Below are 26,564 nucleotides of genomic sequence, written 5' to 3'. Positions count from 1 at the left end.
CTACTTACCCACGTAACAAACCTGCACATGTATCTGAACCTACAAGTTAAAAAAAAAAGTATTCTGGTAGATCTGATAGGGGACTCTTCTGCCTTTTCTCTTTCTTCCTGCAACACAGATATGATGATTGAAGCTCCAGCAGCCGTCTTGGATCATGAGATAACTGTGGAAATGAAAGTCCCCACAGTGAGATGGTGGAACAGAGTAAGAGTCCCTAACATCCATTAAGTCACCATACCATCCCTGAGCTATCTACCCCCAGACTTCTACATGAGAGAAAAGTAAACATCTGTCATATTTAAAGCCACTGTTTTTTAGTTTTCTGTTGTATTCAGTAGACCTAATTCTATAAATTATGCTTTATTTATAAAGAAATGGAAACCCAAAAAAGTGAGTAGTAGATGGAGATCAAGCCTCTTATTTGTCTAATTCCAAAGCAGGTACTTTTTTTCAATTGTCTGTCTTTGATGAATGAGTATTGTATCTTTTTTTCAGACAGAGTCTTGCTCTGTTGCCCAGGCTGGAGTGCAGTGGTACGATCTCAGCTCACTGTGACCTCTGTCTCCCAGGTTCAAGCGATTCTCCTGTCTCAGCCTCCCAAGTAGCTGGGATTACAGGTGTGCACCACCATACCTGGCTAATTTTTTTTTAGTAGAGATGGGGTTTCACCATGGTGGCGAAGCTGATCTCGAACTCCTGACCTCAGGTTATCCACTCGCCTTGGCCTCCCAAAGTGCTGGGATCACAGGCGTGAGCCACTGCGCCTGATCTGAATGAGTATCTTCTCTCAATAGCAGTAACAGTTAAGACCACATGAAAACTTTCATGAAATTTATTCATTTAACAAATGTTTATTGAGTGCCTACTATTTTCTGGCACTATTCAAGGCCCTAGGGATAAGATGGTGAGCAAAACAACTTCCCTTGCCATGATTTTCCATGCATCAAGCAACCTTGCTTCTGTAAACTAGATTTTTCTTTCCCCTAAATTGGGGGAAAACCAGCCAACTGGATTATATCCTGGCACACCTGCCAGGTATATTTCCCATGGCAAAGCAGTAAAGTATCACTCTGATTTCAATATCCATGTGCGTTTGTTAGCATGCATCTGGCCTTTGAGCCTGATTGTCTGTGGGTATGAAGATCAGCCTTGTGGCCATTCAAAGATTCTGAGCCCAACGAGGTAGGGGTTGTTTATATGCAGCTGCGGAGAGCTTGTCTGCTAGCTGAAAAGAGGCCAGCAGTGAGGGGGCCTGCATATGCTCTCAGCATCCCACAAAGATTCTGGGTAATAAGAGAAGACACGCAACTCTCCTGAAACTCAAGAGACCACCTCTGGGTGTCCTAAGGAAATCCAGTGAATACTCACAACACTGAAGACAGGACCTTGGACCCTGGGACTGAGGAGGGTAACCCAAAGAAGCTTTCCCTAGAACAAGCCAGCACTTGGCACTCCCAGACCCCAATCTCACAGACATACGTTCCCTACCCAGGGGACCTCCTTATGAGGATTGACTTTCAAAAATACATCTCTGGGCTGTGCGCAGCGGCTCACACCTGTAATCCCAGCACTTTGAGAGGCCAAGGCAGGTGGATCACCTGAGGTCAGTAGTTTGAGACTAGGCTGGCCAACCTGGTGAAACCCTGTCTCTACTAAAAATACAAAAATTAGCTGAGTGTGTTGGCGCACACCTGTAATTCCAGCTACTGGGGAGGCTGAGGCAGGAGAATTGCTTGAACCCAGGAGGTGGAGGTTGCAGTGAGCCGAGATCGCACCACTGAACTCCAGCCTGGGAGACAGAGCAAGACTCCATCTCAAAAATAATAATAATAATAATAATAATAATAATACAAAAGATTCCCCCCCCCGTCATTAAGCATCTATCATCAATAGAAATCACAGTCTGACAGCATCTCTGTGGTTTAGATTTAGGGAATGAATTTTTGTTGCTGCTTTGGAGGCAGCACTCACTCCATCACCCAGACTGGAGTGCAGTGATGCAATCATAGCACACTGCAGCCTCGACCTCCTGGACTCAAGTGATCCTCCCACCTCAGTGTCCTGATTGACTAGAACCACGGGTGCATGCCACCATGCCTGGCTAATTTTTAAATTTTTCATAGAGATGGGGGCCTCACTTTTGTTGCCCAGGCTGGTCTCGAACTCCTGGCCTCTGTTAGGATTACAGGCTTGAGCCACTGCACCTGGCCAGAAAGTTATTATAGTTCAAGCAGTCATCAATTGTTGCTTCATTGTATTGCCCTCCTCATTCCTTCAATAGTAAAGACAACTTACATTTCATTTCCCTTAGTCCCTAACTACTTATTGAATAATTCCTACCACTAAGACAAACTTGCTCAATTAGTTATTAATAGTTCAAGCACATTGAGAGTTTGTTTTATACTTGTCTGCTTTATTTATGTATTTATTTATTTATTTATTTTTTAAGAGACAGTCTGCCTCTTGGTTACTCCGTTGCCCAAGCTGGAGTGCAGCGATGCAATCATAACTCATTGCAACCTCACACTCCTGGATTCAAACAATTCTTTGACTACAGCCTCCCAAGTGGCTGGGACTACAGGCATGTGCCACTATGCCTGGCTAATTTTAAAACTTTTTATAGAGACGAGGTCTTGCTATGTTGCCCAGGCTGGTCTTGAACTCCTGACCTAAAGTGATCCTCCCACCTTGGCCTCCCAAGAAAAGTGGGATTATAGGCATGAACCACCATCCCTGGCATATGCTTATTGGTCATTTGTAACTGCTTTTGCTTCACTGAGGTTATTCTCTCTCTCTCTCTTTCCTTCCTTCCTTCCTTCTTTCCTTCCTTCCTTCCTTCCTTCCTTCCTTCCTTCCTTTCCTTCTTTCCTTCTTTCTTTCTTTCTTTCTTTTTTTTCTTTTTTATGGAGTTTCACTCTTGTTGCCCAGGCTGGAGTGCAATGGTACGATCTTGGCTCACTGCCACCTTCGCCTCCTGGTTTCAAGCAATTCCCCTGCCTCAGCCTCCCAAGTAGCTGGGATTACAGTCATGTCACACCATGCCCGGCTAATTTTGTATTTTTAGTAGAGACAGGGTTTCACCATGTTGGTCAGGCTGGTCTCAAACTCCTGACCTCAGGTGATCCACCAGCCTCGGCCTCCCAAAGTGCTGGGATTACAGGCATTAAGCCACCATGCCCCGCCTTGTTCTATTTCTTTTTTCCTCTCTTTTTCCACTTCTCTGGTTTTAATGGAGCAGTTTATATGACTCCATTTTATCTTGTCTCTTGGCATATTATATATGCCTCCTTTTGGTTGCCCTGTGATTTTCAATATACATTTAAAAAATAATCTGAGTCCACTTCTAAATTAGCATCATAGTACAAGTACCTTTTAATTGACTATTCCCAATTCCTCCCTCCCATCCCTTGTGACATTACTGTCATTCATTTCACTTATCCATATGCCATATGCTCTAATCAACTAATACATTTTTACTATTTTGCTTTAAACTGTTATCTTTTAGGTCAATTAAAAATAAGAAAAATAGAAGATTTTATTTTGCCTTCATTTATTTCTTCTCTGACATGCTCCTTTTCTTTATGTAGATCCTAATTTCTGATTTATATCATTTTCCTTCTACCTAAAGAACTTCTTTAAACATTTGCGGAAGACTGCTGGCAATGAATTCTCTCAATTTTTGTTTGCCTCAGAAAAGTCTTTATTCCTCTTTCACTATTTTTTGCGCTTCAGTCGCTTTATTTTTTAAAACCATACATATAATGACAAGTTATTTCAAATCAGCATTTTAAAAGAAAAGAGTGACTGTATTGTAAACAGTATTTCATTTCCTACAGGAGATTAATCAATCAAAAATGGTAATTATCTAAAACACTGAAAAATTTAGCAATCTTTAAACATGATTCAGTCTTTTGATATTAAATAGATAGACAGGATCTAAATAGCATTAGAAATAATGAAAAACTTTCATAGCTGGCATAACATTTTTTGTATTGATATTTCAAAATTCCACAAAAGATGACAAAAACCCAAATAACAAATTACACACAATTAAACTTGAAAAACATAAAAAGATGTATTACATATCCACAATAATGGGAATTAAAACAAAGATCAGTCTACATATTTTTCCACCAATATTCTTTGTTCTCTGGGCTTTATACGTCATCAAAATAAGAATAAGTGAGGTCAAAAACACTTCTGATCATTGCCAGGAATTGCTTTCAGATTTTCAATTCTCTTCTTGCTTCTATTTTAAACAATTAAACAAGAATCTGTTATAGTTTCTTAAATTCCACAAATTGCTTTCAAACACATCTTCCTCTTTCTCTTTAGAAGGATAATTTCCCTAGATATGGAATTCTAGGTTGGCAGGTTTTTTTCTTTCAACACTTTACAGATTTCACTCCACTGTCCTCTTGCTTGTCTAGTTTCCAGTGAGAAGTCTACTAGAATTCTTATCCTCATTCTTGTATAAGTAAAGTTTTTCTTCATCCTCCAGCTTCCTTCAAGATTTTCACTTTGTCCTTGATTTTCTGCAGTTGGAATATGATATCCCTGTTTTTTGTTTTGGTTTGGTTTTGGTATATATCCTGCTTGGTGTTCTCTGAGCTTCCTGGATCTGTGGTTTTCTATCATCTTAATGATATATTATTTGGAAAGTTCATGGCCATATCATTACTTCAAATATTTTTTTCTGCCCTATTTTCTCTTTCTTCTACTGGTATTCCAATTGTGCATGTATTACACCTTTTGATAGTATCCTCCTGCTCCTTTCCCTGACTGTAGCACTTCCAATGCATTTTCTCAAGATGTTGTACCCTGTTATCTATGGTTATTTTCATTTTTCCTTAGGTGAGACAGGAAGACTGGAGAGGGCTGAAATTCCCTTCCCTCAAATAGAATAATGTTTCGGTATCTCCTTTTGATGAAGTCTTGCCCTCTGACACTCTGACGGTCTTTCCCCCTGGAGAGTAGACTTTTTTTTTTTGAGACAGAGTTTCACCCTTATTGCCCAGGCTGGAGTGCAGTGGTGCAATCTCAGCAACCTCTGTCTCTTGGGTTCAAGCAATTCTCCTGTGTCATTCTCCTGTGTAGCTGAGATTACAGGCACCCACCACTATGCCTGGCTAATTTTTTGTATTTTTAGTAGAGACGAGGTTTCACCATGTTGGTCAGACTGTTCTCGAACTCCTGACCTCAGGTGATCCACCTGCCTCAGCCTCCCAAAGTGCTGGGATTACAGTTGTGAGCCACCACCACACCTGACTGGAGAGTGGACTTTTGTGATTGAGAAGATTCTGGAAATGCTTCCCAATTGGCTACTCTTCCTCTTTTCATGCCAGGTCCCCCTAGAAGATTGATACCATTTGACTGTGTCTCCACCCAAATTTCATCTTGAATTATAGCTCCCATCATTCTCACGTGTTGTGAAAGGGACCTGATGGGAGAGAATTGAATCATGGGGGTGGTTTCCCCCATACTGTTCTCATGGTAGTGAATAAGTCTCATAAGATCTGATGGTTTTATAAGGGGAAACCCCTTTTGCTTGGTTCTCATTCTCTCTTGCCTGCCACCATGTAAGATGTGACTTTGCTCCTCTGTCACCTCCTGCCATGATTGTGAGGCCTACCCAGCCATGTGAAACTAAGAGTCAACTAAACCTCCTTCTTTTATAAATTACTCTGTCTCAGTTATGTCTTTATTAGCAGCATGAGGACAGACTAATACAAAGATCTTCCTCAGATCCTCACAGTGAGAATCTGGTGGGCTTAAGCCCACCAAAATGTGGTGTTCCTCCCATGATACCAGCCTCTAGGAGTCTCTTACTCTCATGCTAATCCACATTCAGCCTCCAGTTATTAATCAAAGTTACCATCTAAGTGTCCATACCAGTTTATGGCCCCAGCAGCTTCTGCTCCAGGTAGGCAGATCTGGACTGTGATTCTCTGTATATGTCTGTCTCTCTAGATTTGGGGATGGCAGTTTGCCCTGTTATCTCAGTTATCTTATGAGTCTAAGAAAAGTCATTAATTTTCATTCAGTTTGTCCATCTTTTTCTTGATATAAGGATGGTAGTGACAACTTCCAAACTCTTTACATGTATGAGCTGGAACCAGAAATCTCCTGATCATCTCTTGCATATCTTCTTCTTCTTCTTTTATTGGAGGGGAGGGAGCAAATAATTTTTACTATTTTTTGGAAAATAGACTAGAGAGTCATGCAATGCTGCCAGCACTGTATCTAATCCTGGGGCACAAATCTGCACCCTCCTTCGCAATTGGTCCTGTGATGGTAGACACTGTTATCTTACCTTATTATTTCCTTTAACTTCCATATTATCTTCAAAATAAAGAAGCATTTCATCTTTTCTCTGGTATTAATTTCATTTTCAAATTACCACTGCTAGGCCAGGTGCAGTGACTCATGCCTATAATCCCAGCACTTTGGGAGGGTGAGGTGGGTAGATCACCTGAGGTCTGGAGTTCAAGGCCAGCCTGACCAACATGGTGAAACCCCGTCTCTATTAAAATACAAAAATTAGCTGGGCGTGGTGTCGGGCACCTGTGATCTCAGCTACTCAGGAGCCTGAGGCAGGAGAATTTCTTGAACCCAGGAGGCAGAGGTTGCAAGTGAGTTGAGATCGCGCCATTACACTCCAGCCTGGGCAACAAGAGCGAAACTCTGTCTCAAAAATAACTAACTAACTAACTAAATAAATAAATAAATAAATGCCACTGCTGGGTGTACCTTCTTTTTAAGCTGTGGTTTGCCTTTCTTAACTGTAGCCATCACCGCATCACCCACACCAGCAGCAGACAGTCTGTTCAGCCATTCCTTGATTCCCTTCACAGAGATAATACACAGATTTTTCAGCTCCTGTGTGATCAGCATGGTTGATTCCACTCCTGACAGAAGACCCAGGGAAATCCAGAATTTCATAGTAGAAGATCCATCACGTGCTCCCTTCAACATCTTAAAAGCGGGAAAAAGGCAGAAAGCTGTATACCTTTTTTGATGAAGTGTTTGTTCAAATATTTTGCCCCTTTAAAAAACTGAGTAATTTCTGTAATTATTAAGTTGTGAACTTTTATACATCTGAAATAAAAATCCTGTAAAAATAGGTGTTTTGCAAATGTTTTCTCCCAGTCTGTGGCTTAAGCTTTTTATTTTCTTAATTGTATCTTTGAAGAGTAAAAGTTTTTATTTTTGATGTAATTCAATATATCCATTTTTTGTGGTTCATGTTTTTGCGTCCTATCTAAGAAATTTCTACCTAACCCAAAGATGTTCCCTATGTTTTATTACAGATTTTTTATGGCTTTTACATTGAGGTCTATGATTCATTTCAATTTTTCTATATAAGGTGAGATACAGTTCTTTTTTTTTTTTTTTTTTTTTTTTTTGCTTCTAGATATCCAATTGTTCTGGCATCTTTTTTATTTTTCATTTTTTATTGTGGTAAAATACACATAGCATAAACTTTATCATTGTAACCATTTTTAAGTATACAATTAAATTGCATTAAGTACATTCACAGTGTTGTGTGACCAATTTCCAGACCCCTTTTTATCTTATAAAACTCTGTACCCATTAAACAACAGCTCCCCATTACCCACTCTCTCTAGCCCCTGGCAATGATCTCTCTACTTTCTGTCTCTGTAAATTTTACTACTCCAGGTACTTCATATAAGTGGAGTCAAACAGTGTTTGTATTTTTGTTGTTGGCTTATTTCACTTAGCATAATATTCTCAAGGTTCATCTATGTTGTAGCATGTGTCAGAATTTCTTTTCAAGGCCGAATAATATTCTATCATATGTATATACCACATTTTGTTTGTCTATTCATCCATCAATGGGTACTTGGGTTGTTTCTACTTCTTGGTTTTTATGAATAATGCTGCTATAAATGGCGCACTTTTTTTTTTTTTTTTTTTTTTTTGAGACGGAGTCTCGCTCTGCCGCCCAGGCTGGAGTGCAGTGGCCGGATCTCAGCTCACTGCAAGCTCCGCCTCCCGGGTTCACGCCATTCTCCTGCCTCAGCCTCCCAAGTAGCTGGGACTATAGGCGCCCACCACCTTGCCCGGCTAGTTTTTTGTATTTTTTAGTAGAGACGGGGTTTCACCGGGTTAGCCAGGATGGTCTCGATCTCCTGACCTCGTGATCCGCCCGTCTCGGCCTCCCAAAGTGCTGGGATTACAGGCGTGAGCCACCGCACCTGGCCTTGTTTTGTTTTTTTAAGACGGAGTTGCTCTGCCACCCAGGCTGCAGTGCAGTGGCGCGATCTTGGCTCACTGCAACCTCCGCCTCCCGGGTTCACGCAATTCTCCTGCTTCAGCCTACTTAGTAGCTGGAATTACAGGCACCTGCCACCACACCCAGCTAATTTTTGTATTTTTAGTAGAGACGGGGTTTCACCATGTTGGTCAGGCTGGTCTCGAACCCCTGACCTCATGATCAACCCACCTCAGCCTCCCAAAGTGTTGGGATTACAGGCATGAGCCACCGCGCCCAGGCTAAATGGCATACTTTTTTAAAAGGCAATTGTTTTTATCATGGAAGTACCTTGGCATTTTATTGCAAATCAATCCACCACACACGTGGATCTATTTTCTGGATTTTCTATTCTGTTCCATTTACCTGTCTATACTCATGGCAATATCACATTGTTTCAACTACTGTAGCCTTATAGAAGTCTTAAAAACAGGGAGTCTGAGTTCTCCAACACTGTTCTTCTTTTCAAAATTATTTTGGCCAATCTAAGTCTTTGCGTTTTCATATAATTTTTATGATCAGTTAGTCAATTTCTACCAAAACTCTTGCAGGAATTTTGATTGGGATTACACTGAATCTATAGATGAATTTGAGGGATGTCTCAGTCTGGGCTGCTACAACAAGCTATCTTAGACTGGGTAATTTATAAACAACAGAAATTTATTGCTCACAATTTGGGAGGCCAGGAAGTTCGAGATCAAGATGTTAGCAGATTTAGTGTCTGGTGGGGCCTGTTTCTTATAGATGGCACTGGATGTCTAAGTGTGTTTCTCTTTTAATCATGAATTGATGCAGTTGCATTGTCCACAGTCATGAACATTTGGAGGTAAGGTTCTTAGAAATTCTTTAACTTGTGGCCCCTCCAATACAATAATTTCTTCAGGATTCACATTTGAAGGTAAAGACTCTCTTTTGCCTTGGTAGATGGGGGAATGGAGAAGAGGAAAGGGAAAGGTGGGAAGATACAGTGGGTTAGGCTCTCAGGTCAAGCAGAAAAGTCTTGCATCATGCAAGGGTTGCTGGCAAATGGCAAAAAGTCACGAGAAAGATGTAAAAGCAACTACAAAATATATGATGCTCAGTTTTCTTCTAACTCCGTTTCACACCAAGCAGAAAGTGAGTTTTTCTATTAGTAAGAAAAATGTCTGCAAAGTGCCAGTGATCCATTAAAATAATTGTTGTGAGGTAGGGGAAGGAAAACAATTTCTGAGTCACTTGGCTTATCACTCCAACAGCTTAGAGAAGTTTTGTTAATGGCCTAATGGATCAACAAACTTTAAAGACATTTATTTGCTTGGAGCTGGGTCGTTTCACCAAGTTACTGCAAATAAAACTACTGTGTGTCTAAAAAGAAAACTAATAAATTACAAAGGTTATTGTTCCCTACAATTTTTCAACGCATATATTTTTCTTTGACACTAGTTGTTCTCCAGATCCTAACTCCATCTTCAGCATTATTTGTCTGCCAATAGTTCTTTCAGGAGTATCTCTCATTGTGAAATCAGATTGTTTTTCTTTGCTTTATTCTCCCATCCACTCAAAGCCATGTTGAACAAGAAGAAAATAGTGCAATTTCAATGCCAAAATCATTTGTTCATTCACAAAATGTTTATTGAGCACTTAATATGTGCCAGGCACTGTTCTAGGCACTGGGAATATCAGCAGCGAGGCAAAGTCCCTGCCCTTACATTCTGTTGGGAGAGACAGACAATAAACCAATAAACTTAATATATTAATATTCCTTGGTAGTTGGTATTCTAAAACAACGCAAAGCAGGGTAAGGGGGAATAGAGAGTGATGCTTTGGAGTTGGGGCATAAAATTGATCATTTAAGTCAGGGAGATATTCAATTTAACAGAACTTTATATGGTTTGGCTGTGTTCCCACCCAAATCTCATCCTGAATTTTAGCTCCTATAATTCCCAGGTGTTATGAGAGGGACCTGGTGGGAGGTAATTGAATCATGCGGGCTATTTCCCTCATACTATTCTCATGGTAGTGAATAAGTCTCATGGGATTTGATGGTTTTATAAGGCATTTCCTTTTTAGCTTGGTTCTCACCCTCTCTTGTCTGCTGCCATGTAAGACGTGCCTTTCACCTTCCACCATGATTGTGAGGCCTCCTCAGTCACATGGAACTGTGAGTCCATTAAACCTCTTTTTCTTTATAAATTACCCAGTCTCGGGTGTGTTTTTATCAGCAGTGTGAGAACAGACTAATACAGAACTCGTATACTGATTTATAATTCCATGAAGGCTGATACTGTGGTAATTGTCTTCATTTTTCACCTGGTTTCAGGTTTGAGACACAGTAGATGTTCGATAAATCCAATAGAAACAGTAATATGTAAAAATACCTACATTCTGCTTTGAACTTGTGTATGTCTTGATATCCCGTGGATGGACTATGATTCTAGTCCATACTTTGGAAATACAAAATCCATACTTTGCATTCTTTCTTCAGAACTGTTGATAGTTAATTTTAGGAGATCCGAAGAAGCAAAAAGGTAGGGAGTCATCAGTAGTCACTTTCCTCCAGACCCATGGAGCCTGCCATCTTCTCATCTGTTCCTTTATTTCATCTCAGGGCTAATATCCCCAAAGCAGCCTTGGATAACGTCATCAGTCAAAGAGGAGTTTCTGCAGCCCAGTTAATCAGCAAGCACACCACAAATGATGAGAAGCAGTTACAAAATGCTTCCAGGATTCATTTATTCACTTAACAATAATTTCCATTTTTATTTATTTTGTTTTATTTTTTGAGACACAGTCTTGCTCTGTTGCCCAGGCTGGAATACAGTGCCATGATCTCGGCTCACTGTAAACTCCGCCTCCTGGGTTCAAGCGATTCTCCTGCCTCAGCCTCCTGAGTAGCTGAGATTATAGGTGCCTGCCACCACACCTGGCTAATTTTTGTATTTTTAGTAGAGACGGGGTTTCAACATGTAGGCCAGGCTGGTCTCGCCTGAGCTCAGGTGATCTGCCCACCTTGACCTCCCAAAGTGCTGGGATTACAGGTGTGAGCCACCACGCCCGGCCGACAATAATTTTTAAAGCAACTACTCTATACCAAGAAGTATTCTAGGGGTAGAGCAGATTATTTCACCTTAGTCCAGAATCTAGCCCTCAGCTACTTCGATGCAGAAAATCTTATTGTTCATATATTCAGAGATCATCAGATTTTTAATGACAAACTACCTATAATTAACTGTATAATTAAAATCACTGGAAAATGCTAAGTCATTCATTTCCAGAGTGATTTCAAATACCCCTAGCTGGGTTTGCCTCTAAAAGTTGTGGGGTCAGAGCAAGAGTATAAATGGAGGCCCATGTATTATAGGTTTAAATATTTAAAAGTTTGAAATCTTGCTAACAGACTGTACATATATATGTGTGTGTGTGTATATCTATCTATCTATATATATATATACACACACACACACAAACACATATCCTATCTTCCTAACTTGACAAATATATCTTGTTAATTACCTAGGGGGTCAAGTGGTTTGGAGTTCTTTGCAGGAAAGGTGGTGGTGAGCAGAGCCCCTTCTGTGTTCCCCACCGCAGGGTGGAACCAGCCTAGACATCCAGGTTCTGTTCACATCCTCCTGCTGCAATCCCTTGCTTTACCACCCCTTGTGCCTAGAGATGTGCAACTCTGCAGTGAGGTTACTCCTGAGAAAGTGGTCATGAGGAAGAGGCCAAACAGACCCTGGAAGCAGACTCAGGAATTTGGGCAGAGAACTTGAGTGTTCTAGAAGGAGGATGGGGGTCTCCATACATGCACCCTGTCTCCTTGGCCCATGGACTCCTCAGAGGAGGAGAGCCAAAGCAGGACCCTTAAAATGGGGCCCAAGGCCATGATTCAGGGCACCCCCCACCAACAGGTGAGGTACTAGAAAGGCAAACAAAATGCTGTTGGGGAATTAGTGGAAAAGGAGGACGGTTCACCAGCTCTAGAGCTGAGGCCTAGTTGACCATCCCTCCTGGCATAGAATACCCCCTGGCCAGAGAAGATACTTGTCCCCCAAATTCAGGTGTGTACCTCCTGTGATGGGGCTGACACAGTTTGCTTCCTCAACAACTCCCTTTTCTCTGAGGCTCAGGGGCTGCAAAGGTTCCCTGCAGACTGGGAGATTACACAGGGCTCACCACATAGCTGCTTTAGCTCAGAGCTCAGAGGAGTGCCCCTTTTTTTTTTTTTAATTCACATAAAGTGCTATACAAGGTAGCTGAGACCTGCTGCCAACCCATTTCCAACTATATGGACCTGGGCGATTCTCAGAGCTCTGGAGCACCCCTTGTGGTAGGAGAGAGTAAAATACAAGTTTTTTTCTTTTTTCCCTTTTAATATTATTATTATTTTTTTATTTGTAGAAATTTATGGGGTACATGTGAAATTTTGTCACATGTGTATAATGCATATTGATCAAGTCAGGGTATTTAGTGTGCCCATCACCTCAGGACAATACACTTTTGTTAACTATAGTCACCCCATTCTGTTATCAAACATTGAATTTACTCCTTCGATCTAACTGTATGCTTGTGCCCTTTAACCTACTTCTCTTCATCCTCCCTCTCCCACCACTCACCCTTTCCAGTCTCTGTTATCTGTCTTTCCACTCTCCACCTCTATGTGATCAAACTTTTTAGCTCCCACATATAAGTGAGAACGTACAACATTTGTCTTTTTTTGCCTGGCTTGTTTCACTTAAGATAATGACCTCCAGTTCCATCCATGTTGCTGTAAATGATATTTTATTATTATTATTTATAGTTGACACATAATAAATGTACGTATTTGTGTGCTACAGTGGGATATTTTATTACGTGTGCCATGTGTTATAATTAAATCAGGGTAATTAGCAAATTCATCACTTAAACATTTATCATTTCTTTGTGTTGGTAACATGCAAAAGTTTTTCTTCTAGCTATTTGTAAAGATTCAGTAAAATTCTCTTAACTGTAGTCACTGTATGGTACTACAGAACTTTCAATATGAATCCCTGATACCATTTTAGTTCATGAGACTCTCAAAAGTAGAGAAGACCCCAGAAAGCCACCAATAAGTGTTTGGATAATAGACACCTCCATAATCCAAGGGTAAATGGCTTAATTTACTGACCCAACTAGGTCTGTGATGAGAATAGAGTATGTAGGGGTATTGGTGACTCTGTCCTCATTATCTTTGTTTTACAGTCATAATTAATCAAAACCTACCCTCTCACCTTTCTTGTGCTCATGACAAAGAATTACCTGCTCTAAGCAGGAATTAACTGAGGGAGTAGACTGGTAGCGATCCTTCTTTGGAATGTGAGACAAGAAGCTTGGAAATATAGTCAAATGCACTGTTATTCTAAGATATGACAGCAAGAAGCAATTTCAAAATATGCCTCTCTTGTAAACCATTGGGCCTTAATGACACAAGAGTAATTTTTCCATTACTGACAAGAGCAAACGAGTGTAAACAGAGGTGGATGATTTTTCCTGACAGCTGAACCAGGCTTCAGTTAGTATCAGGGAAACTTTCTATTTGAGTTGACCTGTCCGTGCTGCATCAAGTTGGGCCATCATTTCAACGGATCCAGTGAATAAATCTGGAGGAAATAATGTGCCCAGGACTTGGGTATGGTTTCGTTTTGTTTCTGTTTTAGTTCACTACCTGGTACTTACCTCTGCAGCGTGGCTTACCTTTGATGGCCAATCCCAGCCTCTTTTGGGGAATCATCTGTGCAAGACAAGAATAAGGATAAGGGCCCAGTGCAGTGGCTCATGCCTGTAATCCCAGCACTTTGGGAGGCTGAGGAGGGTGAATCACCTAAGGTTGGGGGTTTGAGACCATCCTGACCAACATGGTGAAACCCTGTCTCCACTAAAAGTACAAAATTAACCGGGAATGGTGGCGCATGCCTGTAATCCCAGCTACTCAGGAGGCTGAGGCAGGAGAATCGCTTGAACCTGGGAGGTGGAGGTTGTAGTGAGCCGAGATCGCACCATTGCACTCCAGCCTGGGCAACAAGAGTGAAACTCTGTCTCAAACAAACAAACAAAAAAAGAATGAGGATGAGGATGAGGACAGCCAGGCTTGGTGGCTCATGCCTGTAATCCCAGCACTTTGGGAGGCCAAGGCAGGTGGATCACCTGAGGTCAGTAGTTCTAAACCAGCCTGGCCAACATGGTGAAACTCCATCTCTACTAAAAATACAAAAATTAGCTGGGCATGGTGGTGCACGCCTGTAATCCCAGCTACTCGGGAGGCTGAGGCAGGAGAATCACTTGAATTTCGGAGGTGGAGGTTGCAATGAACCAGATCATGACACTGCACTCCAGCCTGGGTGACAGAGTGAAACTCCATCTCCAAACAAACAAACAAACAAACAAACAGAATGAGGATGAGGGGAAGCCACAAGAGGGAAGAAGAGGGAAGAGCTAACTGTTTGGATCTAAAGAGAGGCTTTGCAGGGTGAGGGCTATCAGCAACTGTAGGGAGATATCTGATACAAATATAACGTCTATTTCCTTAGGCTCCCCAGATACTTTTCGACTCAAGTTCCATGCAGTTTTCTCCCTATGGCCCTCTAACCTCTCTCCATGCTGAGGATGCTCTCCTAACGGTACTTGTATTGTTTGGAAAAAATAAGTATTGTTAATCTGAGTTCAGTCAGGGAAGCAAAACCATGATGAGCTGTAGAGGAAGCGATTTATCATAGGAATTAGTCCCGGCCCCATTGTGAGAGGGATGGGTGATTGGAGGTCCAGGAGGAAATTGGAAGATGGGAGGAGCCACCCACCATCAGTCTGAGAAGCCCAGCACATCCAGCTGTGCAAGTGGAAGGGGAAGTCGGCTGGGGAGACCTATGGGAAGCTGTTCCCACCTCTATGGGTCTGCAGCCAAGTGTCTGGTGGTGGCCCTGGGGCTCCTGTTTGTCAACAGGGTCAGCACTCAGAAAAAAAAATCTGGACACAGAGTGAGGGGGAGTGAGGACAAGCGGGATCCGCTTTCACCTCTACCTCTGTTTGTAACCATGCCTAACCACAACAACCTTTGGAAAGTAACGGCTCCTGCTTCACTCCCACCTCCTATATCTTGTGCAAATTCTTCTTTTGGTCATCTCTAACCCAACGCCTTCAGGGACGGGGATCCTGGGAAATGTGATTCCAGCTTAACAAGTCAGAACACTATGCACTACCACACTAGGAAACACAGTGTGGCCACCGGCAGAGCTCCCCCAGCCACTGGCAGGGTACCCAGATGGAGAAGATATAGGATGAATGAATGGTGGGGAGGGATTGGGGAGTCTGAAAAGCATCCTTCGACCAATCAGAGCACGTTTTACTGTCCTGGAGATTGAAATTGAGGAGAAAGCTACTAAGAGTTTTCCTGCTAGGATGGGACAAAGGATATCTTTACTTGGCAAAGGTGAGTTTAGGTGGAGCAGCTGCCTTCCCTCTGAACTGAGGTAATAGTCTGCAGCCAAAGTTTCCATAGCCCTTTGGTGCAGCTAGATTTAAAAAGAATCTTGTTCTCAGAAAGACTGAAGCACATGCATATTTAAAGAGTTCTTTTAACAGAGTTATCTGAGAGAAAATTACCTTAACACAAATTCCGAAGACTCCACATAGTTAAGATGCACAAATTCATTATCAATGGTGCTGAGAATAGCTCCTTGGAAGGGATAAAATGTTTATTAGAATCAATTAAAGTATGTTTGAGAGATTTATTTTCTCCATCTTTATTCTCCTATTTAAAGAAAGTGCTGAGTTGTATATTAACACTTCAAGGTCTCAGTCACTGTTTGTCTTGAAAAAAAGAGAGAGAAAATGTTTGTCATTCCAGGAGCATAATCAGTTGAGCCAGTGCACAATGACATAGTTAATTCACCAACGGAATTTGTTGCCATAGCTTCAGCGAGGGACGGGGTAGATTAAACAATAGCCTTTTTCACGACTGCAGCTTTCACCACAACCTGCCTGTCCCCACACAACAGGCCATCATAGCACTAGTTCAGAGCACAGCAATTGTCAATGAACAACAGCCCAGAGGGGACAAGAGGAGGCTTGTGGTAAATAAAGCAAGAGTCCCCCGCAACTCAAATCTCTCCTTATTCAATAACTGGGACACTCTGAGCTCCTCCGAGCTTATCTTTGAGCGCTGGGCACAGAGAGCCTGCTTGACCTTTGGTCAAGTAAGCAACAAAAATTTCATCCTGTGACTCAAAAGAACTCCAAAGGGAGGAGGCCTCCACAGAAGATAAAAAGATCAGGAGCAGGCATGGTAGGCCATCAGGAGTGCATCATGGAAGAGGACAATCGCGCTCCGCAATTGTGGCGCAAGGTAATGTGAATACTTTCTTACTGATTTTTGCCTTATTGAATATCAAAGTCAGTTCAAAAAGTAAAGTCCTATGTATCTGCGAGTGTAATGAATCTGTGCTAATTAGTAGTCGCACTAAAAATGGAAATATTATCTTCTCCATCTTAAGGTGATTAAAAAAAAAAAAAAAGAAAAACAAATTGTGACTAATATTTATTTATCCCCTTGCAGAGTATGTCAGCTCCCTGGATAGACTTAGATGACAAGAACAAATTTGCTTACTAAAAAAAAGGTCAGATCAATATGCTATGGGAGCCTGAGGGTATTGCAGAAATGTTTTAACAAAATGTTCTTTATCCTATCAAATGAGAAATTCTTCTAGTAGAAACGTCACAAAATCCTGATTAGAATATCCATTCCTTTTATTCTGAGATGGAGTTACGCTCTTGCTGCCCAGGCTGGAGTGCAATGGTGCGATCTCGGCTCACTCCAACCTCCGCCTCCCGGATTCAAGTGATTCTCCTGCCTCAGCCTCCCAAGTAGCTGGGACTACAGGCGTGCACCACCATGCCCAGCTAATTTTTGTACTTTTAGTAGAGACGGGATTTCACCATGTTGGCCAGGCTTCTCTCAAACTCCTGACCTCAAGTGAAGACTATCCATTTCTGAATTCAATGTTATGCAACTGTCATGTAAGTGAGACCTCTTTATATGGTCTTTTCTCTTGGGGAGGGGGTGCCCGGGGAACATGTTTCTAGGGGAGCCTTGTTAAACTGAATGAGTTCTAGATAGAGAAAGTTTAGGCAGTGGGACAAAGTGTTAAGAAGGACCCCAGATGATGTGAAGAAGAGATCGAGGGCCAGAGGCAACTTCCCAACAACGAGGCAGAGGGAATTTCTTTGCTTAACTGTGAAGCTGGTTTCACTCCACTACCCTGAGAATGAACACTGGCCCTGCTCTCTCCTGTCCTGGCATCCCGTCAAAAGCTTCTCATGCCCCTTGGAATGGATATGGGTGGCTGGTTTAAGCACCATATTCCTCAGAAAGTAGTCTAGGTTCATATCCAGCAGACACTTGAGCTACATGACTGATTGATCATTTTGCCCAATTGGTCCCTTCCCCAGTTGCCTCCATGTTATCTTAAATTTGGAGAAATTTGTATTGTATATTGAAGACTCATGAGTTTTACTAGCTGATTGTATTGAGTTAATGGGGGAATCAGGAGGCATTGATTGATTGATTGATTGATTCATTCATTCATTCATGCCTCATTTCAAAATTAGATTTGAAGTGGTGTCAAAAAAACTAGAGTCGGGCCGGCCATGGTAGCTGACACCTGTAATCTCAGCACTTTGGGAGGCCGAGGCAGGCGAATCACTTGAGGTAAGGAGTTCGAAACCAGCCTGACCAACATGGTGAAACCCCCTCTCGACTAAAAATACAAAAAACATTAACCAGGCATGGTGGCAGGTGCCTGTAATCCCAGCTACTTGGGAGGCTGAGGCAGGAGAATTGCTTGAACCCAGGAGGTGGGGTTACAGTGAGCCAAGATCGCGCCATTGTACTCCAGCCTGGGTGACAGAGTGAGACTCTGTTTCAAAAAAAACAACTAGATTCAGTTCTGGACTGGTGCAGATATGGAAAGTTGAGATGATTCTTCTATGTTCCAGTCATGTAAATTAAATCTGTGCAAATATCATTCCGTATTCCAATACCTTTTGCAAATTGAAAATAGACAAAGGCCTCTAATTTCATGGTCTCCCAAATGTATCACTTATCATCATTATAATAGTTGACATTTTAGGGTGACATGCCCTGGACTAAGTACTTTCCATGCCTTATTTTATGTAATTATATTCAACAAAAGGACTCAAGCTCCTGACCACTTGCCTATGCTGCTAATTTATGCCTTGATTTCTCTATTAAATTGAATAGGCTTATTTAACCTCCTTGGGCAATTAAAATGGATTACATTATTAATGGTAACAATAATAAAGAAGTGATTTCATTAACATTTTTCTCATGCTTTTCGGTTCTCAGTGTACTTTTCTCACACAGGCAGGCTCAACTTCTGTAAATTAAACTTTCTGACTACCAGCCCTTTGTGTACTATACATTGATACCCCCAAGCTGTCACACGACCATTTCTGGTTACTGCTGGTGGTGCTACTTAACAGCCAATAGTTATAAGCATTGCTGTTGAATATTGAATCTGAAAGGTGAAAATAATCATGAACTTAATAATCTTTTATAGTTCTCTGGGGATGGAAACTACCTTTAAATAAGAGAGTTGAGTATTTATTTTCCACATATTTAATTTTGGTACTTGGTTGGTACTTATTTGGAAATAAAAGAATGCCCAAACATTACCTCAATTCCTCTTACCCCAAATACTGTGATGTAGATATTATTTATAATCCTTCCCCCTGCTTTTTTTTTTTTTTTTGAGACAAGGTCTTACTCTGTTGCCCAGGCTGGAGTGCAGTGGTGCAATCATAGCTCACTGTAACTTCAAACTACTGGGCTCAAGTGGTCCTCTTGCCTCAGCCCCCCAAGGAGCTAAGACTGCAGGCATGCACCACCACACCTGGATGATTTTTAAATATTTTGTAGAGATGGGGGTTTTGCTGTGTTTCTCAGGCTGGTCTTGAACTCTGGCCTCAAGCGATCCTTCCACCTGAACCTCCCAACGCACTGGGATTATAGGTGTGCGCTACTGAGCCCTAGCCTATATTCCCATTTTAAGTGAGAAAATTAAAGCTCACAGAGCTTAATTGTCCAAGATAGCAAGGATAGAGCTGGAATTTGGGTTCCCAGCATCCAATTTCACTTTTTCTTTAAACCTACACTGTTGAATAAGGTAGCCGCTAACCATACACAGCTGTTTAAAATTAATTAATTGGCTGGGTGGGGTGGCTCACGCCTGTAATCCTGGCACTTTGGGAGGTCGAGGCAGATGGATCACAAGATCAGGAGATCGAGACCATCCTGGCTAACACGGTGAAACCCCATCTCTACTAAAAATACAAAAAAATTAGCCAGGCATGGTGGCGGACGCCTGTAGTCCCAGCTACTCGGGAGGCTGAGGCAGGAGAATGGCATGAACCCAGCAGGTGGAGCTTGCAGTGAGCCGAGATTGCACCACTGCACTCCAGACTGGGCAACAGAGCCAGACTCTGTCTCAATTTAAAACAAAAAATTAATTAATTAATTAAAATTTAAAATTCAGTTCCTCAGTCACACTAGCCACTCTTTTTTTTTTGAGATGGAGTCTCACTGTGTCACCCAGGCTGGAGAGCAATGGCATGATCTCGGCTCCTGGGTTCAAGTGATTCTCCTGCCTCAGCCTCCCGAGTAGCTGGGATTACAGGTACCCACCACCATGTCCAGCTAATTTTTGTAGTTTTAGTAGAGATGGGGTTTCGCCATGTTGGCCAGGCTGGTCTCGAACTCCTGACCTCATGTGATCTGCCCACCTTGGCCTCCCAAAGTGCTGGGATTACAGGCATGAGCCACTGACACCAGCCACATTTTAAGTGCTCAGTAGTTATATGTGGTTCGTGACTATTGTATTTGGACAACGCAGATATGGAAAATTCCATCATTGCAGAAAATTCTATTGAATAACACTGCTTTAAACCATAATGTCTCTTTTAGATATGTTGAGGCATGTCCTCAAAATATATTGCAGTTCTGTTACAAGTAATATGGATTTTAAATTTTACAGTAAAATCTCATTCATTTGAAGTCCCTTCATTTGCATAGCACCAAGTTAACTTTGATCTGCAAATTAATAATATAGATAAGAGTTAAGAAGATGGTTAAATGCACTTCAGAGACCAAAGATTTTTAAGCACCATCAAATAACTCCAGAAGCACTCACTTAGATGCAAGCAATTGATATGATAATTACACATCATTTTTATTTATTCATTAAAACAGGGATCCCCTAAGGTGCCCTTGTAGGAAATAATGTGGTTAGCCTTGTTATTTCTAGCAACCCTTCTGCTGTTTCGAAATTCTATGTGAAATCATTTTATACTACTGGTTTACCTTCCTCCTTGCCTTTGGATCACAAAGTAAAATGGTAGCATAAAACACTTTCACACTGAAATTTTGACTGGTTCAAGATCTAATTCCAAAGCCCTCACTTCTTCCACTATATTACGTGATTCCCTGGGAAAGGTACTCCTGTGGGCCCTGCATGGTGCCTGGTATGCATTAAGGGTTCAATAAATACCTGTTGATTGACTGACAGAGACAGTTCTTTCAAGAGACCAGTCATTGAAGTGGACTCCGATTTTCTACAGTGAATACATGTATCAAATGGAAAACTGCCTCCCAGTTTGTTCTTTCCTCTTTACCAGTCTTTGCTGCCAAGACTTCATGGTGACATAAGGGCTTCCTGTCTGTGAGAAAGAGATGATTCCCAGGCATTCAGCTTGGGGGAGGGGGAGTGTGATGTGGCCAGAGGCTTTGGAAATGAAATCTTCCAGCTCCTTCAGAAGTGAGAACAGGGTGGCAAACATGCTGCCTTCCCAGGCACCAGTCATCAGTTAGCTCCATCAGTCTTCAAATATGTGGGGCACATGTTCCAGGTCCCATGCTGGTTCTAGGTAATAAATAGGTGAGAAGAGAGAATGTTGAGTTGTTAGAGGAGAACGGTACTTGCATTTCCATAATATCCTTAGTGGAGTTGGTTTCTTACAGCTTGCTGGGACTGGTCATAGCAAACATTAATGCCATGTCTTTTTAGCAAAAATAAAACCCAATTCCTCAATTTAGCAGTGAGCATCAAAGGATATGGTTTGTCCCTTCCTTGTCTTCTTTAAGGAAAATTTTTAGCCATAGTAAGGAAAGAAAAATTAATAGAAACAATGTAAATGTTCATTAAATATTTAGTCCTTATTTGGAAGGAATTGAACAACTTAAAACTCTCCAAATTTATGAAGCTTAGATATCTGAACATTTTTAAAAAACCACTTAAAGGGAAAGGAGATATTATATTTTTACCTTTTTTTCTTTTGAAATAGAGTCTCACCATGTTGCTCAGGCTGGAGTGCAGTGGTGCGATCTCAGCTCACCGCAACCTCCATCTCCCAGATTCAAGCAATTCGCTGCCTCAGCCTCCTGAGTAGCTGAGATTACAGGCACCCACCACCATGCCTGGCTAATTTTTGTACTTTTAGTAGAGATGGAGTTTTACCATGTTGGCAAGGCTGGTCTTGAACTCCTGACCTCAAGTGATCTGCCCGCCTCGGCCTCCCAAAGTGTTGGGATTACAGGCGTAAGCCACTGCGTCTGGCCTTATTTTTACCTTTTGTTCCAAACATCAGTAGGCCTTCTTTCCTCTTCTCTATCTCCCTGTAATTCCTCTACATGAGCCCTAATATTACAGGTATGTATGTGCACAGCCTTCAAGCTAACTCAACGCAGTTTCGTGTCCTTCAGAAACTATGGGGTAGGCTGATTCGAGTCCTCTTAACTCACTTAGTGGATGTATAATCACTGCCATAGGCTGCTCTGCTGACAGTTCTCACTCTGAACATTGACAGGTAGAGCAGAGGCTAATTCTGAATCTGGTTCTCCACTTGATCTTAGCCAAAAGGCTGAGAAGCGACGTGAATCTGGCTCTCTAGAGTGCACTAACCTCTTCCTGGCAGACCCTAGATCCCTACCCAATGTGGTCCTGTAATGCAAGTCTTGGTGACCATGCCTTCCCTAACTCCTCCTTGGCTCCCTGAAACAGCCCAATTACCATGCAAGCAGATGTGGAATGAGAGGCTAGACTTGTGAGTGTCTCTTGTGAAACCTGGGGTTTCCCCAGTCTTCCCAGTGCTGGGAACTATGGGGGAGAAAATAAGTCTCGTTAGTCTCTCTTATTTTTGTCCTTTATTCTCAATGACTTGGAGCCAGCTCTCAAATACTATGGGGTAAAGAAAATGGTGCAATTGGCATAAAATTAATTTTGCCCCATTCTCACAACGAGGCCTCAAAAAGTGAAATATACTTTTTATTTCAGTCCTGCCCCAGGTATTAGAACATTTTAAAGTTTTATTTGTCTTTCCATGAACTACAAATTCTTTCTCTCTCTGTCTCTGTCTCTGTCTCTGTCTCTGTCTCTCTCTCTCTCTCTCTCTCTCTCACACACACACACACACACACACACACACACACACAGACGTGGAAAGAGAAAAGAAAATTTAAAAATTGGTAAATAAGGCCCAGGAGAAAGAGAAAAATAATACCTGTTTCAAATCTTTTTTCTTAGCTCCATTGATTTAAGTCATAAATAAAAGTACAGAATAACTTAATGATAATTTCTTTTGAAAGACTAACATGATAATTTTTAATAGTACCATTATATTTACCAAAAAATCAATCTTTAAGAGTTTGTCCTACGTATATCTTTACATATATCTTCTTGTTCTATATATCCTTTGAGAGTGGAGATGATCACATTTATCTTGGATGCATGACTTCCAACATGCTTAGTAAATGTTTGTTGAATGAGTGAAAGGAATTTAAATCACTGTTTATTCTGTATCCTCCTTGCCCAGAGGGACTCCTGAGTTTGTCCATTTAAGGTCATCTCTAGGCTGTTCAGGAGAATGAGTGGGTTTCAACCCAGATTTTGAGTGAGACATGGATCAATGTTGGATGGACCAACTCCAACTTGACTCCAGCCTCTAAACTGATCAACATTATCATTAACATCAACAACACAGATGTTGTGATCACTGTTTACAAGGCTCTCCACCTCAACCCTGCCAGACTTCTAGGGTTGTTAGAGGTTTCTGATGTCTGAAGGCCAGGTGAGACCCACCTAGAGATACCACAGATGGCCGACTCAACCTTCTACAACTCCTCAGCTTTCTCAGAGGTGGGCAGGAGCTGGGCCAGCCTCGAAGAGAGATAGGTAAGACTTGTGCACCTACCTGCCTCATAAATTTTCTTCCATGTGGTTATTACATCTTTCTTTAGGGTGGCAAATGAAGGACTTTCTTAAGTCTCACACAAAGAATTCAAGACAAAAAATGGAGAATTAATAAAAAAGCTCTGTAGGGCTTTCTCCATTATACAAGGTAGGAGAGAGTTATAATCACCAGGAAGTACACTAGAAGTTTTCTTACCCTCTACAGTGGGGACCAGTTGGTCAGTTAATTGAAAAATAAAATGGGGCTGGTCGCAGTGACTCACGACTGTAATCCCAGCACTTTGGAAGGCCGAGGCGGGCGGATCACCTACAGTCAGGAGTTCGAGACCAGCCTGGCCAACATGATGAAACCCTGTCTCTACTAAAAATACAAAAATTAGCCGGGCGTGGTGGCTTGCACCTGTAATCCCAGCTACTCCGGAGGCTGAGGCAAGAGAATCACTTAAACCCAGGAGGTGGAGGTTGCAGTGAGCCGAGATCACGCCACTGCACTCCAGCCTGGGTGACAGAGTAAGACCTGTCTCAAAAAAGAAAAGAAAAGAAAAATAAAATGGGTATAATGGGGACTCACTTAAAAATGATAAATGCATACATCAAACATTTTATTTAAATTTAAAATAAATATATTATTAATTTGCCAAACCTTTGATTGGGCCACTGATTAGAGCTCTGTGTTATATTTTTTCATTAGGCAGACACATATGCACTGCCTATTACTTCAATTTTTAGTTTATTCTAAATTGTGTGAAAACTTAAGATATCTTCAAAACACTTTGAACATGGAATCCTAGGTGTTTTGCAATTTTGTCCCCTAGCTTTTATAGTTGTCTTGCCCTCACCTAATTCAACAGTAATTTTTAATTTTAATTTTTTTTTTTTTTTTTTTGGAGACAGAGTCTTGCTCTGTCGCCCAGGCTGGGGTGCAGTGGTGCGATCTCGGCTCTCTGAAACCTCTGCCTCCCAGGTTCAAGCGATTGTCCTGCTTCAGGTTCCCGAGTAGCTGGGACCACAGGCGTGCACCAGCATGCCCAGGTAATTTTTGTATGTTTAGTGGAGATGGGGTTTCACCATATTGGCCAGGCTGGTCTCAAACTCCTGACCTCAAGTGATCTGTCCGCCTCGACCTCCCAACGTGCTGGAATTACAGGCGTGAGCCACTGCACCTGGCCAGAGATGGGCTATTTTAACAAGAGAAATATAATCTGTTTGTGGAGCAGTGTCTGAATCCCCTTCATCTCAATCCTCCCCCATTGGTAATAGTTGGAAACAAAGACTAAAGAGCTGTCAGGAGATGGTACATCCTTTCCACGAGTTAATAAAGTGATGCCCCGCTTTCACAGTCTATTAATTAAGAAGGTAATCAGTGCATGCTTTGAGTTTGGTAAGTGAAACTTGAAGGCAATAAAATCAGAACACTACTTGGATTTTTTTTCTCATAAAGAAATGAATAACAAATTAGGGCCACAGAGCTAGAGTAATCACATTTTGAATTTCTCCTGAGCATGTCTTTAATAACCTGTATGTGTTGGGTAAGAAGAACAAAGAAAGGCAAAGTTAATTACCCAGGAAAAGCTTCACCAAGAAATTTTGGTTACATTAGCTCAGGGTTTCTCAACCTTGGTATGACTGATATTTTGGGCTAGATAATTCTTTGTTGTAGGGGCTGTCCTGTGCATAGGACATAGGATGTTTAATAGCATCCCTGGTCTCTAATCACTAGATACCGGTAGTACTCCCCTTCCCCAAGTCATGACAACCAAAAATGTCTCCAGACATTGTTAAATGTCTCCTGTGGGACAAAATCACCCCCATTCAGTAGCTGAGAACTACTGAATTCACCATATACATTCCTTCTCATTCCCCATCCCCTGGAGCCCTCCAGGGTTTGCTGTGTGTGGTTTGTTTGTTTGTTTGTTTGTTTGAGACAGAATCTTGCTCTGTCACCCAGGCTGGAGTGCAGTGAAGTGATCTTGGCTTAGTACAACCTCCGCCTCCTGGGTTCAAGTGATTCTTCTGTTTCAGCTTCCTGAGTAGCTGGGATCACAAGTGCCCATCACCACGTGGCGGCTAGTTTTTGTATTTTTAGTACAGATGGGGTGTCACCATGTTGGCCAGGCTGGTCTCAAACTCCTGACCTCAAGTCATCCCCCCAAGCCTCGGCCTCCCAAAGTGCTGGGATTACAGGCGTGAGCCACTGTGCCCAGTCAGTTTACTGTTTTAAACACTTAGAATAAAACTTTTCAGATCAAGGCCATCTATCTACATTTTCCAGGGAATTATTTGGAAAGAAATCGACTAGATCAAAATTACTTGTACAGATAACAAGAAGGGCTCTTTGCATTTCTGTATTGAAAAGTAGCAGGCAAAAAAACAAAGGAAGATGGTCTAATAAAGGTATTTATTTAAGGCATTCAGCCAAACACTTGACTTATATTTAATCCCCACAAACCCCCCAGGGGGCATTAATAGCTTTATTTTATTGTGGAAGAAACTGAGGCTTAAAGAGGTCACGTACTCGCTCAAGAACACACAGTTTGTAACTTACTGGTGGAGCTAGAAATCTGACAGCAAAGTTTGTGCATTTGTGCATATTGCCTCAGTGTATGTACTTAGAATGTCATACATCTAAAAAAGCAAGGTGACCAGTTTTTATCCTTCTTAAAATATAATTTTTTATTAGGGAGAGCTTCAAGCATACACAAAATTAGACAAGATATTAACAGTACATTACCATTTGTACTGTTCATGTACTTGCCACCTACTTCAACAGTAATCAACTCATGACCAATCTTGCTTCATTTAGAGCTTCTCAACCTCAGCATAATGACATTTTGGGCTAGAAAATTGTTTGTCACGGATGTCAAGCACACACAAGACAAGGCAAGGTCTGAATGACTTGACTGGTAAAAGTATAATCACTTTAAGATGAAGACAGTTTATTACTTACATAGCAAAGAAAACAGTAGCCAATGGTGCCAGCTTCGTACTGTGCTTATCCCACATACCAAAAAGGACACTACAACAAAAGGGGCCAG

General features: G+C 41.6%; 1 protein-coding gene across 1 annotated transcript in view; it reads left to right on the top strand.

Annotated features, from left to right (window-relative positions):
- Positions 1-16,300: 16,300 nt before the first annotated feature.
- The window catches only part of PCYT1B (phosphate cytidylyltransferase 1B, choline), a 114,609-nt gene continuing 104,345 nt past the window's right edge, over positions 16,301-26,564 (top strand). The window contains exon 1 of the mRNA XM_050777372.1: positions 16,301-16,613. Within this exon, the coding sequence (XP_050633329.1) occupies positions 16,551-16,613 (63 nt within the window). The 5' untranslated portion in view covers positions 16,301-16,550. The remainder of the gene's footprint in view (positions 16,614-26,564) is intronic.

The sequence above is a fragment of the Macaca thibetana genome, chromosome X (assembly GCF_024542745.1).
Source record: "Macaca thibetana thibetana isolate TM-01 chromosome X, ASM2454274v1, whole genome shotgun sequence".
Classification (NCBI taxonomy): Eukaryota; Metazoa; Chordata; class Mammalia; order Primates; family Cercopithecidae; genus Macaca; species Macaca thibetana.
This window is presented reverse-complemented; position numbering and strand designations above follow the sequence as displayed.